Source organism: Callithrix jacchus, chromosome 17 (assembly GCF_049354715.1).
Source record: "Callithrix jacchus isolate 240 chromosome 17, calJac240_pri, whole genome shotgun sequence".
NCBI lineage: Eukaryota > Metazoa > Chordata > Mammalia > Primates > Cebidae > Callithrix > Callithrix jacchus.
The window spans coordinates 15948398-15966503 of record NC_133518.1 but is presented as its reverse complement, the minus strand read 5'-3'; the positions used below and the strand labels follow the sequence as shown (position 1 = coordinate 15966503).

The following is an 18106-nucleotide window of genomic DNA, read 5'->3' as shown; positions in this document are numbered from 1 at the left end:
GGGTCCATGCCAATGAGGAAAAAAAAGTGAGCTGTTCTCTTACCTTAAAAAAAAAAAGGAAAGAAACAGTAAAGGCTATAATTACTAACAAAAATATAGATAGGTATAAATATACATATAAATACATAAAAAGAGAACTGCAAAGAGACTGACAGAAAGTATGCAACAAAGACACAGACCACAGAAAAATGAATCAGGAAAAAGAAGCCATCAAGAGAATAAAGTAGAAAATCATAACGGGGTATATTTTGGGACTTTCTCTGCATGATTATTTGACGCTTGATTCTTTTGCTAGGATGGTAACACATGCTGGCTTGTGCATTTCTCCTTACTTATTGGTGGTAATAAACTATATGTTTCATGTTGTTAATTTTAATCCCTAAATGTCATTGCCCATGATTTCATTCTTTCAGTTCTAGGGGAAGGGCAGGTATCAGTGGTCTGACTGTCAGTATTGTTTGCTCTTGAGATGAAAAGAAGCAAGAAAGAGTCACCAAAAGGGCAGTCAATCCATTGGCAATGGATAGGTAAAGTGTATGCAGTCCAGAAATACTACATATTCTAAGTGACTGTGTCCAGAGAGAGAGAAGATGCTCCAACAAAAACCGAAGTCCCCAAAGTCAATTTACCTTGACACAGACCCACATACAACCTTACATTTAACTCATATTTTTTGTCCTTTTATTCTGGAAACCTAGTCCCCTCCTGGTCTACATTTTAAACGTAGTAAAAGGATGAATTCATGTCCTTTGCAGGGACATGGATGAAGCTGGAAACCATCATTCTCAGCAAACTGACACAAGAACAGAAAACCAAACACAGCATGTTCTCACTCATAAGTGGGTGTTGAACAATGAGAACACATGGACACAGGGAGGGGAACATCATACACTGGGGCATGCTGGGGGGCAATGGGAGGGACATCAGGGGGTGGGGGGATTGGGGAGGGATAACATTTGGAGAAATACGTAATGTAGATGATGTGGGGATGGATGCAACAAACCACCATGGCACGTGTATACCTATATAATAAACACGTACCCCAGAACTTAAAGTATAATAACAAAAATAAATAAAAGTAGTCCTCTTACATCAGTCTGGGTATGTCGCTGACAGCCACTGTCCCATCATGGGTCTCGCTCTCTCCGTCTTCCTCCTCTTCCTCACTACTTTCTGACTCCTCACTGGAGGAGGAGTAATCAGTCACCTTTTTCATTGGGCGGTTTGTTTCTTCAATCCGGAGTTCTCTTAGTTCTTTGGCTAATGCCGTCAGATCCTATGAAAGAAAAGTTTATTCAGCATATGAATCGTAGATACGACCAAAGCTACATCTCTCAGCAAATCAGTGCTCCAGCTTAAGCAACAAGAAAAGAAAGCTCTATATAAAACTGTGACAAACATAGTTACTGCATGGAACTAAGAAAATGATGTTTGTAGCGTGTAGAAGCTAGGAAAGAAAGATGAAATCAATTTAAACTTTGTTCAAAACCAATAGCTAGACTGAGACTGTTCAGTTCTGAATATATATGTGTACATATGTGTATGTGCATTGTGTGTATACACATATATACCAACATTGGGTTCTTGTTTTATTTTGGAAAGGTGAAGCTAGTCACCCCCAGAGTTAATGGAAAAAAACATGGGATTAGAAATTGTACCCCAGTATTCTGGGACTCCTGCCCAAGCCAGAGTATGGCTTTTCCCCTCTTATGATTGGTACTGTACCAAAATCTAGCATCAGTCATAGAACAGAGCAATTCCCAAGGTTCCAGCTACTACAATGACTCATTTGGTGTGTCATCATTCCCTGGAGAATAGAGGTACCACGTGAAATCATGGCCCATCCTAAAGCCTAGCGCCACTGAAATTTACAGCCACAGAGGAACAACAACAGCAAAAAGAGTTCTCTTCCAAAATAATAGGTGCTTCATTTTCTTTTGTTTTCAATTCTAGTCATCTGGTAGAAATCCTGTTGGAAAACACTAAAATGAAATGTGCAAATACCAAAAGGAAGAGAGAACTTTTGAGTTTTCCATGAGTATGATGAAACCTTTAGTCTTATGGATGTGATGATGTGGTATTGAATCACCAGGCAGACTGCAGGCAGTGTGCTGAATATCCGACCACCTTTTATTTTACATGCTTTCAAAGCAATGCAGAGGGAAGCAGTTCTGCAAAAGCATGGCCGCTCTAATTTGCATGGGTTAAACTGCCCATGGCACACAGCATGCAAATGAGGAAAAAGCAATTTGACATCAGTCTTACCATTTCTCCCTATATTAGTGACCCATGTGGGAATCAGAGCATTCAGTGAGAGACAGGGGATTAGGGAGAAAGAAACTCATTGAAAAATACTAAAGCCCACAGTTTTCTATGGCCATATTCTCTCTTTATTTCAATCCAAAAATGTACGCATCCAATTCACCTGATGTAGGATTAGAGCAACCTGGGTGATAATGCTATTTGGTCATCTATCCTAATTGTTTAAAAGAAAAGCTGTGGTCAGTGTGTATAAATTATAATTTTATTTTGAGAATACAACAAAACGTTACATTTCTCTACTGCCATGTGTATGTCAGGCGTTACTATTCTAGTTAACACTAGGAAAGGAAACACTTTAGGTATTTTACTTGGTCTAGAAATCTACACAATTCAGAGTGTTAAGTGAAGGGTCATTTCTTTCTAATTGCCTGCAAATCAAAAGGAAAGCAAAATGACTTTTAAATTTGTTTTGATGACACCTGATTTGAACCCTTTAAATAAAAGGAAGCTTCTAAAAATTCAACCTTTGCATAACATACAGAAACACACTTGCTAGGGCTTTTGCACACATGCACACTTGCACATGCCTCAATCTCAGTGAATGTATTTGCCCCATCTGTGAAAGTGGAAATAGAATTGTATTTAAAAGGCCCAACTGTGTTTAAATATCATGTGTATTATAAAAAGAAGAGGGAATCCACAACATAGGTATAATTTTATGCAAATTTATTTCTGGTTCCTTTGGCAATTAACCAAAATAGGAAAGGCTAATATGTGAATTTCAACTTTTACTTCTTATTTCCTCCTGGCAATTGTCAATGCTTACCTCTATCAAATGAAGAAGAAAGTGAAGGGTATGCTATTTTTGAGTATTTTGGGAAAATAAAGCCTAGATGTTTGTTAAAGCTGTGAAAGAAAAGGATATTATCCTCCAAATCAGTAAAATAGTGAAAAATTAGATAAGCTTATTTTGTATTTTGATGCCTATATATTAGGACTATGGTAAGTCTCATCAAAGAATATAGCTAGCATTTAAAATGTTACTGTTATTAAGAATTACATTTTATATAATTTAAAGAGAGAATATGGTTTAAAAGAGTTTATTCCTATTGTCAATAATTCTGAGTAAAATATAATACTATTGGCTATGATTTATTTTAATTAATGATACATTTTCCCCAGAGCTTTATTCTTCTTATCGCTGACATTTCAAAACAAGACAAAAGAAATTCTAAAGAAATCAAAATTATTTTAGAAATATTCAATCCACAGCCTACTGATTTTAAAAAAGCTTTCACTTGTTAAAATGACCTAAATTTTTCTAATGCATTTTCTGATTTTTTATAGTATTTAGAAACACTTTAAAGTGCTGAACTGCTTTATAATTTTGCTTTTAATTAGAATTTTTTGCTTCTGTGTTATTAAAAAGCTCTCTGCCCTGAAACATGAGAAATAATTGAAAATTTCCTTTAATTATTAACAGTTTGGTGGTGAGACATATATGAAAATCCCTATGAAAAAGTAAAAATAATGAGTCATTCAAAAGTAATACCTGTAGTCAAAGAAAATTAATCTTCCATTGCTAAGAACCTACGCATTTAGCTGAAGTTTTGTTTCTTATCCATCCAGTGTTGAAAAATTTATAATAGCAAAGTTACAGGAAATAAACACAATCTAATACTGACACCACTGCGTTCAGTTCCATTTTCATGTATTTTATTCCCTGACAGTACAAATTTTCTCCATATAATGAGCCTTTGTGGTAATTTATTACTTAGCCATCTCAAGACTGGAGCTAAAAATTTTTAAAAAACAAGATAAAAGTGCTATTTAGCATGAAAACAGCTATAAGAATGTATAGCTAAAAAAGAAATATGGCAAAATGTTAAGTTTTTTTTTGACTACAGAGTAAATGTGAAGACAGCTAAGAGGCTTCTTTAACAGTTTATAGAATCAACTAGATATAATTTTTCTTTCAACAAAGCTTAATTTAACAGTTATGCACACCTTAACTAAAAAGGCACTCGTTTAGGTCCCTTTTTAGAAACAACATAGTTTATTCAAACATTAGTTCAATTTTTGAACTATTATCTTGTTTAAAAATTTTTAGCTATTATTTTCCTCTTTGCATTAAACTAATTTTCTTTTTAGGAACTCTAAAGACATGACATTGGGCAAGCCACTCAGTTGCAGTATCCTCATCTGAGGGAAAAGGGGGTTGAACCCCTAGTTATTGCTCAACATCCATCCAATCTAAATTGATGTGCTCTGAAATTTTTGATTTCTACATAATAAAAAAGTGATAAAACAGTGTTTTCTTATGTATATAATCTTTGTGTCACATATTTAATTGTACCAACAAAAAGAATATTTATTTTCAAATACTAAATAATTAGACGATGCTGTAAAATCTCATATTCCATTAGAAAGTAATGTCAAATTAATGTATACTCCCCCAAATTAATTTCTATAAAAAGTTAAATCATTTAATTAGCAATAACAAGCAGCACTATTTCAAAAATAATTTTTAGGTTTTTCATTTCAATCCCAGTTATCTAAATTGCAAAAACATTCATTGAGAGGGAAGCCCTATGAAAACCTGTGAATGGAGAAGGGAGAAAAGTGTAGTCAAGGTTTCTCAACTATGGTACCATGGATATTTTGGGTCAGATCATTCTTTGTTGTAGGGAGTTCTCTTGTACACCACAGATGTTTGGCAGCACCCCTCTGCTCTATCCACAAGATGCCAGTACCACAGCCTCCCACTCTGAAGTTGTGATAACCAAAACTGTCTACAGACTTGGCCAAATGTCTCCTAAGAGAGGAGGACTGGAGGAATCAGCCCTGGTTGAGAGCCACTGGGTTAGGTAGAACTACTTTATCTCAGTGGTTTGGATCGGTGATACTCAAGAGATTGGGATAGTCACCTGGAGGGCTTTCTAACCACACGTCTCCAGAGATTGTGGTATGCAGCTCACAGCCCCTCAATTATTTATAATCACTTATACATCCATTGCCCCCTCTCCTCTCTGTCCAGTGTGGTACAGTACACTGAAATAATACATAAAGCAATTCTTCAAAGCCTAAAATACTCTGGGTTAACTAGATGAAATCTGTAAGAACCTTTTCCTTAATGCCAGCCCCTCGAGCCAATTTCTGAACTCATGTAATTCCTCTCGAGTTGTGCACACACACAACCAGTTTATTGGCAACTCTTAACTCCAGAACTTCATTGTCTTTCTTTACCTGTTCTGGGAGCAAAGTGGCAAAAGTTGTGATAATCCCTGTACTTCTCACTATTATGAGGTAGAGGGACAAGCAAGACCATGGCACAGAGCAATTAAAAACACTCCCCTCTTCCATTTCTATAAATGCCATCCAAACACTGCAAACATGCAGTCTCTCATTCTTTTAGAAGCAACAATCCTTCATCTATGATCATAACTGTCTCAGTCACTGGGTGGTGAAGTGGCCATAAGTCTGAAAAAGTGAGGCTCTTTGGTGAAGACCAGATGAATAGAAACATGCTTCTCCCACCTGCCACAATAGCTCCGTGCCTCTGGCCCAAACCTTAATCAAACCCTTGGCTTTCTATAGCACGTTACACATCATAAAGTGCTTTTACACACATTACCTTAAATGATCCCAAACAATCTTGTGAGATGGGGAGGTGTTTTTATTCTCATTTTACAGATGAGGAAACTCTGGCCCAGAGAGGTTATGAGACTAGTCTCAGCCATTTATTTATTGGGGGAGCCAAGATTTGAATGCAGCTTGCTGACCCCAAAGCCAGTGCTTTTTCCATATAATTTCATAAAAATAGTGCTCAGCGGAGTTACAGCCTTAAAGCCATGATGGTAGTCTTTAGATTCCATGCATTTAGGAATCTTTGCAAGGCCTGGATCTTAAAAAAACAAATTCTACTCTGCTGTATTCATGCAGGTCTGACAAATAGCAGTAAGGCAGTCATCCTTCTTAGCAAGCTACCTACGATTGACAAAGCCATATATTTTTCTAATGGAAAATGTCTCCACAGATAAGGAAGTAAAGTCACTTAACTCTCCAGGATTCATTAACTAAAGCTGATGTTGCTACTGATGCTGCTGTTAATGTCCCACAAAATTAATCTAACAGTACCTACCTGACTCCTTGTTCACAAATCACACACTCTAAATTTGGAGTGCCCTAGAATGATCTCTCTTTTCTTGTTAGTAAAACTGCCGAGAGCCATTCACTAGCAAGGCTGGCAAGTACATGTTTGCTATTGGAAGAGACTGGAAGGAGAAGCTGCCATTAATAAAGCATGAATACTTGTCATTCGCCAGACTGAACACTGGAAAAGTGACATTGTAGCTTAGAAAAAAGGTCTCTGAGGCTATATGGGGAGGTCTGAGGGTCTTAAAGCTGGCCTCCATTGAAGGGGCTCTCCTCCCGGCAGATTGCTGCAAATGAGTGGTCTTCAAATATGTGCTCCCAGTGGCCACCTTTCCGAATGTCAACATCCGGAAATAAGTTTAACATTTGCATTTTGTGAAGGCATGACCAAGAAAAGGTAATACTAACCTCATCTATAGCTTTTTTATAGCTCTGAAATGAGAGGAACCCAATCCAGAAGAATCCACAGAAGGATGAAAAGCCAGCAGAGAGGCAGCAGATTAGACACAAAATTGGAGTTGTTAGTACACAACTGATAAACGCAAAAAGGCGAAGAGAATGTCAGCCCAGAATGATGCAAACCCCTTCATTACTCTCAGTATACGTCCTTACTTTGAGATGTTAAAAAGAGTAAACCAAAGCGCTTCATGTTTATTTCACAGAGAAGATTCTCAGTTTTAAACATACTGAGTGGATGGTAATTCATTCCAAATTAATTCTCAACTTTCAAATTTCAGCCTCCACACTCTTACTTCTTTCCTTAAGGCTACTTGTGGGTCTATCATATTACAGCAGTGAAGTCGGATATTAAGTTGTTAGGACCTCTGTCGGACCCTGCTTAACAAGTTTGGTCCCAAGAACCTAGTCTTGGAGGCATGAAAAATAGCAGAAAAACTGTCATATTAATTCATGTGGAAAATCATAGGGGGTGAGAGTAGAGCAGGTAAAAGAAATTCATAGAAAGTGCCCAAGTCTCTTTAACTGCTCCTTTGAACATTTTGCCAAAGTTGCTGAGTAGAAATTATAGAATGATATGAGTTGTTTCTCTTTCTGTTTTATTGTTAAAGGACTGCTAAGGATCAGCAAATATCCAAAGGCAGAGGAGACGATCCAAGATATCTTTTGTTCTTTTTTAATCAGGTATGACTTTTTTCTGGATGTTTCTAGCATCCATGTTTACTAATCTCAGCAATTTTTGTTCATATCATGAGTGTATCCCCAACTACTTAATCCTGTGGGTTCTCTGGTAAATTAAGAGTTCAAAATTCTTGCAGAGAAAAGCACTCACAGCTGGTCGACTGGGCCGGGTAATGTCCCTGGATTCTTCCGGTTTCACCTTGGCAGGCTCATGAGGGAGAACAGGCGATCCTTCTGACTTACTGTTGGCTAGAGGAAAAAACACAGGACCAAGAAAGAGATGGCCATCAAAAAGTGCTGGCTCAAGTTCTTAATGAATCATCTGTGACGAGTCATCACATTGGTATTACTCAGTGAACACGTCATTCACTTGGGCAAATCCTCAAGCACATCCATGAAAAACATAATAAATATTCAGGCAAACACATTTAGGCTTGTCACCTGGAAGTCACTAGTAACAATTAAAAAAACAAACAAACCTGTAGCAAGTACCACCACCGCCACTTACTGAGCATTCCTTATGTGTCAGGCTCAGAGAAAATGCTTTCTATGTCAATGATTTCATTTAATCCTCGTTTCAACCCAATGATGTGGCACTATTTTCCTATTTTACAGTGGAACGCAGACTTGCAAAGATGCCACAGCTGTCCTGAAGTCACACTGAAATAGGGCAGAGCAGGAGTTCTGTCTGATTTCTGAAAGTCCTATTCTCAATCACTACGCTAAATGAACCTAAGTTAAGGCTCTATGCTTGTTTTCTTCTTTTACTACTTGTCCAATCAGGATAGGTTATTTTCATGAAATTTTGTGAGAGGAAAAACAAAAAGAAACCTGTTTTATTTGGTGGAATATTTTTTAATTGGGGATGGGAGTGGTCTCAGCCCTTTAAAAATGAAAGAATGAGATGAGGGCGGGAGAAGGGCCCGAGACTGGAGGTAAGAAAGCAAGGTCGGAACCCTGACAGCTGCAGAGCGAGTGGCATCTCTGCAGTCTATGAGCCTACAGGTGGAGAAGACACAATTTAGGGTGGGAGAGGTTGTTTTATTTTTTTTTCAAGTGGTCTTTCTTGGACAGGGACATACTGGGGATACAAGCGCCCTTTTAATCCAGAAAAACGAGGGGCTGAAGGCAATAAAAAGTAAGCCTGATCAGACCAGGGAATGAAAATGGGATGTATTTAACTTTGGTTTATTTGCTCTAAGAATATGAAGTTGCCTATAAATAGAAAAACGGTAACAGAATGGATGTTGTCTTTCTTTCCTACATGTTTTTTAGAGACGGGCTTTCTCTGTCACCCAGGCTGAAGCGCAGTGGGGCCATCATAGCTCACTGCAGCATGAACTCCTGAGTTTAAGCAATTCTTCCACCTCAGCCCCCTGGGTACCTAGGACTACAGGCATAAGCCACCACACCTCGTGGTTTTCTGAATTAAGGAAATTTATATTTGGATCAAGGCAACAAAGGCATATAGTAGACAGCTCTGAGATGTGCTGTCGATATCAGAAGAATGCATATAGAGGCAGCTATTGGCCAGTCCGTACCCCAATTCAGAGATGTGAACATCAATCACATGTTAGATATCAAGCTTTTCAAAATGGAAATACAGTGACTTTACTTATTTAACACCCTGAAAGGGTTTTAGGAGATAAAATAAGGGTATTAGGAGGTGGCATGTAATAGAGTCTAAGAAAGAATAAAGAACTGAAGGTTTTCATCAGACAGAGAAACTTACAAGTATGTCAGTATTTCTCCAATTGCAATCAAAGTACTGGTCTTTATCACTTGGAAGCAAAATTATCTTCTGAAGAAGTTAATTCTGGAAGAGTGAATTTTAACTGGCTAGAAACATGTACTATTATGTATCATCTCCTGCACAATAATAATATTTTTCATAGGCTTTCCCATTAATGGAAACTAAGCAATGATAAATAATTTGAGGCCAGGCACAGTGACTCACGCCTGTAATTCCAGCACTCTGGGAGGCTGAGGTGGGTGGATCACAAAGTCAGGAGGTCAGGATCATCCTGGCCAACACGGTGAAACCCTGTCTCTACTAAAATACAAAAAAAATTAGCTGGGCATGGTCATGTGCACCTATAGTCCCAGCTACTTGGGAGGCTGAGGCAGAAGAACTGCTTGAACCCAGGAGGTGGAGGTTGCAGTGAGCCGAGATTGTGCCACTGCACTTCAGCCTGGCAACAGAACAAAACTCTGTCTCAAATAATAATAATTTGAATTATGTATTTAGAGAGTCTAATTTTTACCTAATAGGAGTAACCAGAGGAATCAAATGTTTTTTAAGTCAAAGATTTTATTCCCTCTAAGAGTATTCTGCGTTAGTCTTGACTGAATTTCATTTTGAGAAATACATGTTATTCTGAACTATGTATGCGAACTATGTTCAGAATACTAAACAGGACAGTTGGTGCAATGGATACAGAACATTTGCAGGCAAATGAAACTCTGAAAACCGGCAATCAAATGGAAACAGAAATTCAGGTGACTGGTAAGTGACTGTATTTTCAAATAAGACTGACATTTGGTGATCTCCCTGGAAAACTCTGGTGTCTGAGATTAGAAAGGATTTTGTCCATACTGATGGCACACACATAATTAGGGACAGTGGCTCACTCCCCAGAGGAGACGAGTTGAGAGCAGTTGAGGGGCTCTTCAGGATCACACAGTGGTGGGCATGCCTGGACCAGAGTCAGGAAGTAACTAACCTTGTTCCCTGTCTACAGCTTTCCTCCCAGGCAGCATTGCCAGGTAAAGGTAAGAGAAAGTTTTACCTCGAACTCTGGTGCGTTCACTGGATCCTGCTTGTGATCCAGGCTGGGAGCCTCCTTGGGAGCTGGGCTGGGAGCTGGGGGTGCTGGAGCTGGAGGAACTGCCACTGCTGGTCCTCTGCAAGGGGCTCTCCAAGATGGGCTCAGTTCTCCGGAGATCAGGGTTGCTGTGTAAGTGGCAGAGCACATTGGTTACACTCTCCAGACCTTGCCAGTTTTGCAGATCACATACTGAAAAAGGTTAATACCTAAAATATATGAGGAACTCAAACAGCTCAATAGCAAGAAAAAAACCAATTAAAATGGGGAAAGGAACTGAATAGACTTTTTTTTTTTTTGAGCTGGAGTTTCGCTCCTGTTACCCAGGCTGGAGTGCAATGGTGCGACTCCGGCTCACCACAACCTCCACCTCCTGGGCTCAAGCAATTCCCCTACTTCAACCTCCTGAGCAGCCGGGACTACAGGCACGCACCACCATGCCCAACTAATTTCTGTATTTTTAGTAGAGACGGGGTTTCACCATGTTGACCAGGATGGTCTCGATCTCCTGACCTTGTGATCCACCCGCCTCAGCCTCCCAAAGTGCTGGGATAACAGGCGTGAGCCACCACGCCCGGCCCGAGTAGACATTTTTTAGAAGGAGACATGCAAATAGCCAATAGGAATATGAAAAAAAAATGCTCAATATCACTAATTATCAGGGAAATGCAAATTAAACCACAATGAACCAGGCACAGTGGCTCTCACCTATAACTCCAGCACGTTGGAAGGCTGAGGTGGGAGGATCACTTGAGGCCAGGAGTTACAGACCAGCCTGGGCAACATAGTGAGATCCCATCTTGACAAAAAATTAGCTGGGCATACTGGCACGTGCCTGTCATCCCACTTACATGAGAGGCAGAGGTAGGAGGGTCACTTGAGCCCAGGAGGTCAAGGCTGCAGTGAGGCATGATCTCATTACTACACTCCAGCCTGAGCAACAGAGCGAGACCGTGTCTCAAAAAATAAAAACATAAAAAAATTAAAAATCCCACCAAACCACAATGAGACATCACCTCACACCTATCAGAATGGCTCTTCTCAAAAGACAAAGATAATGAGTGTTGGTGAGGATGCAGAGAAAAGGGAACCCTGTACCCTGTTGGTGAGAATGTAAAATAGTACAGTCAGTATGGAAAAACAGTATGAAGATTCCTCAAAAAACTAAAAATAAAATTATCATAGGATCCAGAGATTCCACCTCTGGGTATATATCCAAAGGAAATGAAGTCAATATAAAAAAAATCACTGTATTGAAGATGTAGCTGTACTCCCATGCTCAGTGCAGCACTACTCACAGCAGTTAAGATACGGAATCAACCTGAGTGTCCACTGATGAATGGATCAAGAAAATATGATTTCTCTCTCTCTCTCTCAAAAAGACAAAAATACTACATGATCTCACTTATATGTGGAATCTACAAACATGGAATTCATAGAAACAGAGAATAGAATGATAGTTGCCAGGGGCTCTAGGAAGGAAAGAGCATGGGAACATGTTGGTCAAATATTACAGTTTCAGTTGGACAGCATGAATAACTTTTGGAAATCTGCACACCATGGTGGCTACAGATAATAAGGTATACTTGAAAATTGCTAAGAGAGATCTTAAATGTTCTCATCACAGAAAATGCTAACTATGTGAGGTGATGGATATACTGATTAACGTGATTTTAGTAATCATTTCGCACTGTATACATATGTCGAAACATCATGTACACTGTAAATATATATACCTTTCATTTGTCAATTATACCTCAGTAAAGCTAGGGGGAAAAAGATCATGCCATTAATAGACACAAGCATAGTCCAGTCCCCAGTACAAAAAAGTAAAGAGAGCGCTTATAAGATCTTGAGAGGAAGGGGTCAACGGAAGATGACAGTCATACCTTCCTTTGTAGAGTTTCTGACCAGATACTGGATGTGGACAGGATGAACTCTTGTTCATCACATTAAAAGTACTAGCTCTGTGCCACATATACACCATGGAATACTATGCAGCCATAAAAAAAGGATGAGTTCATGTCTTTTGCAGGGACATGGATGAAACTGGAAACCATCATTCTCAGCAAACTGACATAAGGACAGAAAACGAAACACTGCATGTTCTCTCTCACAAGTGAGTGTTGAACAATGAGAACACATGAATAGAGGGAGGGGAACATCACACACTGGGGCCTGTCAGGGGGTGGGGGGCTAGGGGAGGGATAGCAGGGGATGGGGAGATTGGGGAGGGGTCGCATTAGGAGAAATACCTAAAGTAGATGACGGGGGGATGGATGCAGCAAAACACCGTGGCACATGTATACCTATGTAACAAACCTGCACGTTCTGCACATGTACCCCAGAACTTAAAGTATAATAAATAATTTTTTATAGTACTAGCTCTGGATGGTCAATCTTCAAAGAAGGCTTATAAACATTTTTTTCTGTGTTCATTGTTAAAAATCTTGAAACATATTAAAAGGGGGAAAAAAAGGAAGCAACACACCTAATCTCTGTACCAGGAGATACTCAACTATATTTTACTATTGTACCTGATCTCACTTATCCGTGGAATCTACAAACATCAAACTCATAGAAACAAAGAATAGACTGAGAGTTGCCGGGGTTTTTTTCTTTTGTATGTATAGACGCATACTCTATATTCAGTTTTTTCTTTTGTATACATGGAAGCATACTGTATATTTGGTTTTACACCTTGCTTTTTTCCCTTACCTTCATTGTGAGCATATTCTTGTGCTTGTGTAATAGCTGTATTGTCTATTATGTAGATGAGTTAGCTTGGCCATTCCTCTACTATTAAATATTAAGATGCTTCAAATACATTGCTGTGACACATAATGGTGAGATGATAATCTCCCTGCACACGAATAGCCAATCACATTTCTATTTCCTGCAGTTAGAATTGTTGGGTGAACAGGTGTAAGTGTGGGTGTGTGCATATGTGTGTATGAATGTATAAAGGTATGACTAATTTTCACTGAAGTAAATGTGATGGTTCATTTCACTCTATACAAGATTTTATGCTAAATTGTATCTCATTATTTAAGTGTAATTTTAAAAAGTTACTATTGAGGTAGAAGAATTTTTATTCATGTTTATGTGCCATTTGTAATTTCTCTTCTGTGACTTGCTTAATTAAATCCTCTGTTCATATAGCTGGTGGAGTGTTTGTTATTATTTGCTTGCAGGAAGTCTACGTATACTTAGGCTATTATCAAAGTTTTTTATCATTATTATAAAATGCAAATTCAAGACAAAACTTGTTTGTTGGCAGGCTACTGGCCACCATTCTATAAAAAGTTATCACTGTATTTGTCTTCATATCTTTTTTTTTTTTTTTTTTTTGAGACGGAGTTTCCCTCGTTACCCAGGCTGGAGTGCAATGGCGCGATCTCAGCTCACTGCAACCTCCTCCACCTCCTGGGTTCAGGCAATTCTCCTGCCTCAGCCTCCCGAGTAGCTGGGACTACAGGCACGCGCCACCATGCCCAGCTAATTTTTTGTATCTTTAGTAGAGACGGGGTTTCACCATGTTGACCAGGATGGTCTTGATCTCCTGACCTCGTGATCCACCCGCCTCAGCCTCCCAAAGTGCTGGGATTACAGGCTTGAGCCACCACACCCGGCCGATTGTCTTCATATCTTTACTGCCACCACAAAAGCAGAATCCATTCCCTCACTCTGGGTCAGGCATTTGAGATATGATAATGAACAAGACATAGTCTGTGCTCTCTGTGAGCTTAGCTAGATACACACAGCCCATTTCACACAGTGAGCACAGAGCCATATGGAAGCATGAGGCAGGACCACCTAGGCAATTTTGGCCGTCAGCGAAGCTGTACCAAAACATAAGACATCTAAGCAGTGGTGGTGGGAGGCAGTTGCTGAGGATTTTGTGATTTTGTTGTAAAAAAAATAAGTAGCATTCTCAAGGTTTCTATAAAGAGCTTCCTTTAAAATGTGTAACTCATAGGACTTTTTATTTTTCTGTTAGATTTACATAGTGCTGGGCACGGATAATTTAGGGAGACCTGAAACTCAGAGCTCAAATCTGTTGCCACTCAGATGCTGAGAAGAGAAACATCTAATGTCAGCTTCCTCCCTGGTTCTAACATCTTCAGTTCCCCAAACAGACTTTGTTAACAGCCACCATACAGCTATGATTTTAATGCCATGAGATATTTTACTAAAACATAATTTTATGTTTTAACTTTGCTCTGCCCAGTTTAAGAGTACCAAGTATGTATCAGGTATTCTGTACTGTTTTGGATGTCAGATGTTTCTCAAATAAATTTGAAAATGATACGACCCCTTCCTTTGAGACATGTTTAGTTTATTCTACCAATAACCCGGTCACCAATGGCAACTTTATAAGCAGCAATTAAACCAAACGATTTCTTTCTGGAAACTCAAGAATCTTGCTTTGTGGTAATGTTATCTGTCAAAAACATTTGATTACGTAGGACTAGATAGTGACTATGGAAAGCATCAGCGGTAGCTCACGCCTGTAATCCCAGCACTTTGGGAGGCTGAGGTGGGCGGATCACGAGGTCAAGAGATCGAGACCATCCTGGCCAACATGGTGAAACTCCATCTCTACTAAAATATAAAAATTAGCTGGGCATGGTGGCATGCGCCTGTAGTCCCAGCTACTCGGGGGGCTGAGGCAGGATAATTGCTTGAACCCAGGAGGCAGAGGTTGCAGTGAGCCAAGATCGCACCACTGCACTCCAGCCTGGAGCCTGGCAACAGAGCAAGACTGCGTCTCAAAATAAAAATAAAAATAAATAAATAAATATGTTCTCATGATTCATTAATTTGATCATATAAATGTAGACTCTAAGAATATTATCTCTGAAACTTTTGTGGTGAAGGGGTTGCTAAGTCAACTTAACAGTGAAATCAGTTGCAGAGTGATCATTGGTAAACTTAAGAAAAACTTCCAAAATGTGTGATGTTTTAATGGTATTCCTTGTGAAGTAACCATTTTTATGACAATTGTTTGCATCAAATTGACTAAAATAGATTTGGATTCATACTGGAATTACTCTTCATTGAGAAAATGTCTACAATGATAAATGTGTAATACTTCTGAAATAATCTACATTTCAAATTTTTCATTTTTTAAAATAAAGAAACAATCTCATTTAATTCCCCAATAGCAAATTCTTCCACACTGCCCTCTTTTATTAAACAATAGTGGTCAGAAATTATTATGCATAATTAAATAATTCCAAAAATATCTGTGCTAGAAAATGTACTGCTCACCAACTGTATTGCAGATTTAAGAATGGTGAATATTTTAAGGTTTGTGGGAGTTGCTTTCATTTTGTGGAACGGTCATATAGTATTCTTTGTATTACAAAAAAAAATAAAAAATCTCTTGAGAGGAGGGTAGCTGGTGATAGATGCTCTGAGTTTTCTTCCATGGTGGCTCTGGTGTGGTAGCAGGATAGAGCTACTTGTTCTAATGTGGCACTCCTTTGATTATTTAGCCAAAACTTTTGTGTTAAGCACCAACTTTGTGAGACTTACTGGACCAGCATGAGGGATGGAGGAGAAGCACAGGCCGCAGGGCATACAGTCAAGTTACAGCATAATCATGGAGATGGGATTTATGCTGTGGAGACAACAGGGAGCATCGCAAAACTGTATGTTGTATGTGAAGGAGACTATTGTCGGAGTTTAGGGAACCATTAGTGCAGACTGGAATGGTCGACAGCAGTGTTATGAAGGAGAAAGAACTTGACTGGGTGTTACAGCAGGGAGCAGGAAGGCTGGGGGAACAGTCGGAGCAGACACAGGGCTGGGTTGTTTTTCCTGATGCATGTGGGTGCAGAGAGGACACCAGCCAAATCGAGTACCAAGTCTGTGTTTGGAAACCTGGGAGAGTAGAGTGATCAGAAGAAAAGGGTGAGCTGTATAACAATGGCCTTTGAAGCCTAGAGGAGAATGTGTACCTCCTACGGTGCACGTGAATGACTGACTAGGAGAGAGGCAGGCAGACCAGTTAGGAGGCTGCTGCCAAGTCAGATGATGAGGCCGGGCAGGGCTGTCCTGTGTAAAAAGGAACATGGGCATTAGCAGAAGCAGCTGGGGTAAGCGTATGTCCTGACTGGGCTCAGAGTCTCTTCCTGTGTAAAGCTAATTGGATCCCATGGGCATTAAATCCCTGACCAGGACAGACCTCATTAGTGCAAGTTCTCCTCACCAGAGCTAACCAGTGTGGGTGCTGATCTTAATAGGTTGCTATTTTTGCTGCTGGAGACTGAAAAGTATTCGTCTCTATGTTACCACACAGAAATAGAGAAAACTTTACAATGCCTTTTCTACCTTTTCTTTTGGTAAAACATGAGTGGTTTGAGAAAATGTCATGCTGTTCACATTTTTCTCTCCTTTATTATGTATTAAATCATCTGGCCTTGGGGCTGTGGGGTCTGAGATAAATGCTCTTAAGAGGATCAATTTCAGAAGAATCCCATGAAATAATAGATATCTCATGTTCACATCTTAACTGAGCCTATTCAGATCCGAAAGTGTAAAAACCTGAAAACATCCAAATGGATTTCTTTAAATGCTAACTTTTAGTTCAGACATTTGCTACTGCAGATAATGCCGTTTGGTCTATAAAACACCCAGTAAAGTGAAAATGTGGCAATTATTCCATTCATTTGAATCATAAAAAGTCAAAACAGAAAATTGGAATTACAAAGTAATTTTGTGGCCCAAACGCTTGGGCCAAGCCTTTAATTAACTGGCTGACTGCCAAATTTCACTCCACTTTGCTCTTTGATGACACAGCCAATGAGAAGAAATGAGCCATAAGAAAATAGGTTTGAGATGGGACAGGGAATTATTTTTTTAAATTGATCATTTAGTCATTGGGTTTGACTGGGTATTTCTGAGTTAATTTGAATATTTTCATATTCTGAATGTAATTGTTTGATCAAATTATAATTTACTTTAAAAAGAATACATGCATCAATGTTAAGGATGAAAGTGCTTGGGATATTTAAAAATAGTTTTTGTTTTTGTTTTTCTGAGATAGAGTCTCACTCTGTCTCCAGGCTGGAGTGCAGTGGTGTGATCTTGGTTCACTGCAACCTCTGCCTCCCGGGTTCAAGTCATTCTTCTGCCTCAGCCTCTTAAGTAGCTGGAACTACAGGCACACGCCACCATGCCCAGCTAATTTTTGTAGTTTTAGTAGAGAAAGGGTTTCACCATGTTGGCCAGGATGGTTTCCATCTCTTGACCAGGTGATCTGCCCGCCTTGGGCTCTCAAAGTGTTGGGATTACAGGTGTGAGCTACCATGCCTGGCCTACAAATAGTATTTTAAAATGATCAAATCTTGATTTGAATTCAACTGATCACCCTCACAGCATGAGGCATTTGGGAATTTATATAACAGGTGAGACTTACCTATTGATATTGCAGTCTGAGCAATTCCCAGCTACATATGCATGAGAAGGAAGGGCAGGGAACAGTTGCATGGGGTCAGGGTGACTGTGTTATTTCCCAGACTTTAGCCATCTAGGAAGGGAACTATCAAAAGCATCTGATGACACTAGGTCTAGCTCCAGAAGGGAAGTGTTTGCTATATAAATGGGTCTCATGGGACAACAGCTTTGAAAAGGTAGTGATTGCCACAACATTAGCGTAAAAAACAGTAAGATCAAGAGGAGCTGTTAACAGACTCACTAAAGCACACGGTGAGAGTGGC

General features: G+C 39.4%; 1 protein-coding gene across 12 annotated transcripts in view; it reads right to left on the bottom strand.

The window, feature by feature from the left end:
* TNIK (TRAF2 and NCK interacting kinase) overlaps window positions 1-18106 on the bottom strand; it is a 416471-nt gene that overhangs the window by 40432 nt on the left and 357933 nt on the right. For 6 of the 12 annotated variants that reach the window (XR_013528405.1, XM_035278926.3, XM_035278930.3 and 3 more), the window contains 4 exons: window positions 10344-10507; window positions 7706-7803; window positions 6826-6849; window positions 1092-1276 (listed from right to left, as the gene is read on the bottom strand). Coding sequence is in view for 11 of the 12 variants with exons in the window: in XM_035278926.3 (XP_035134817.1) it covers window positions 1092-1276; window positions 6826-6849; window positions 7706-7803; window positions 10344-10507 (471 nt within the window). In the remaining variant the exon portion in view is untranslated. The remainder of the gene's footprint in view (window positions 1-1091; window positions 1277-6825; window positions 6850-7705; window positions 7804-10343; window positions 10508-18106) is intronic. The other 6 variants (XM_035278927.3, XM_035278931.3, XM_078353846.1 and 3 more) reach the window with 1 other exon arrangement.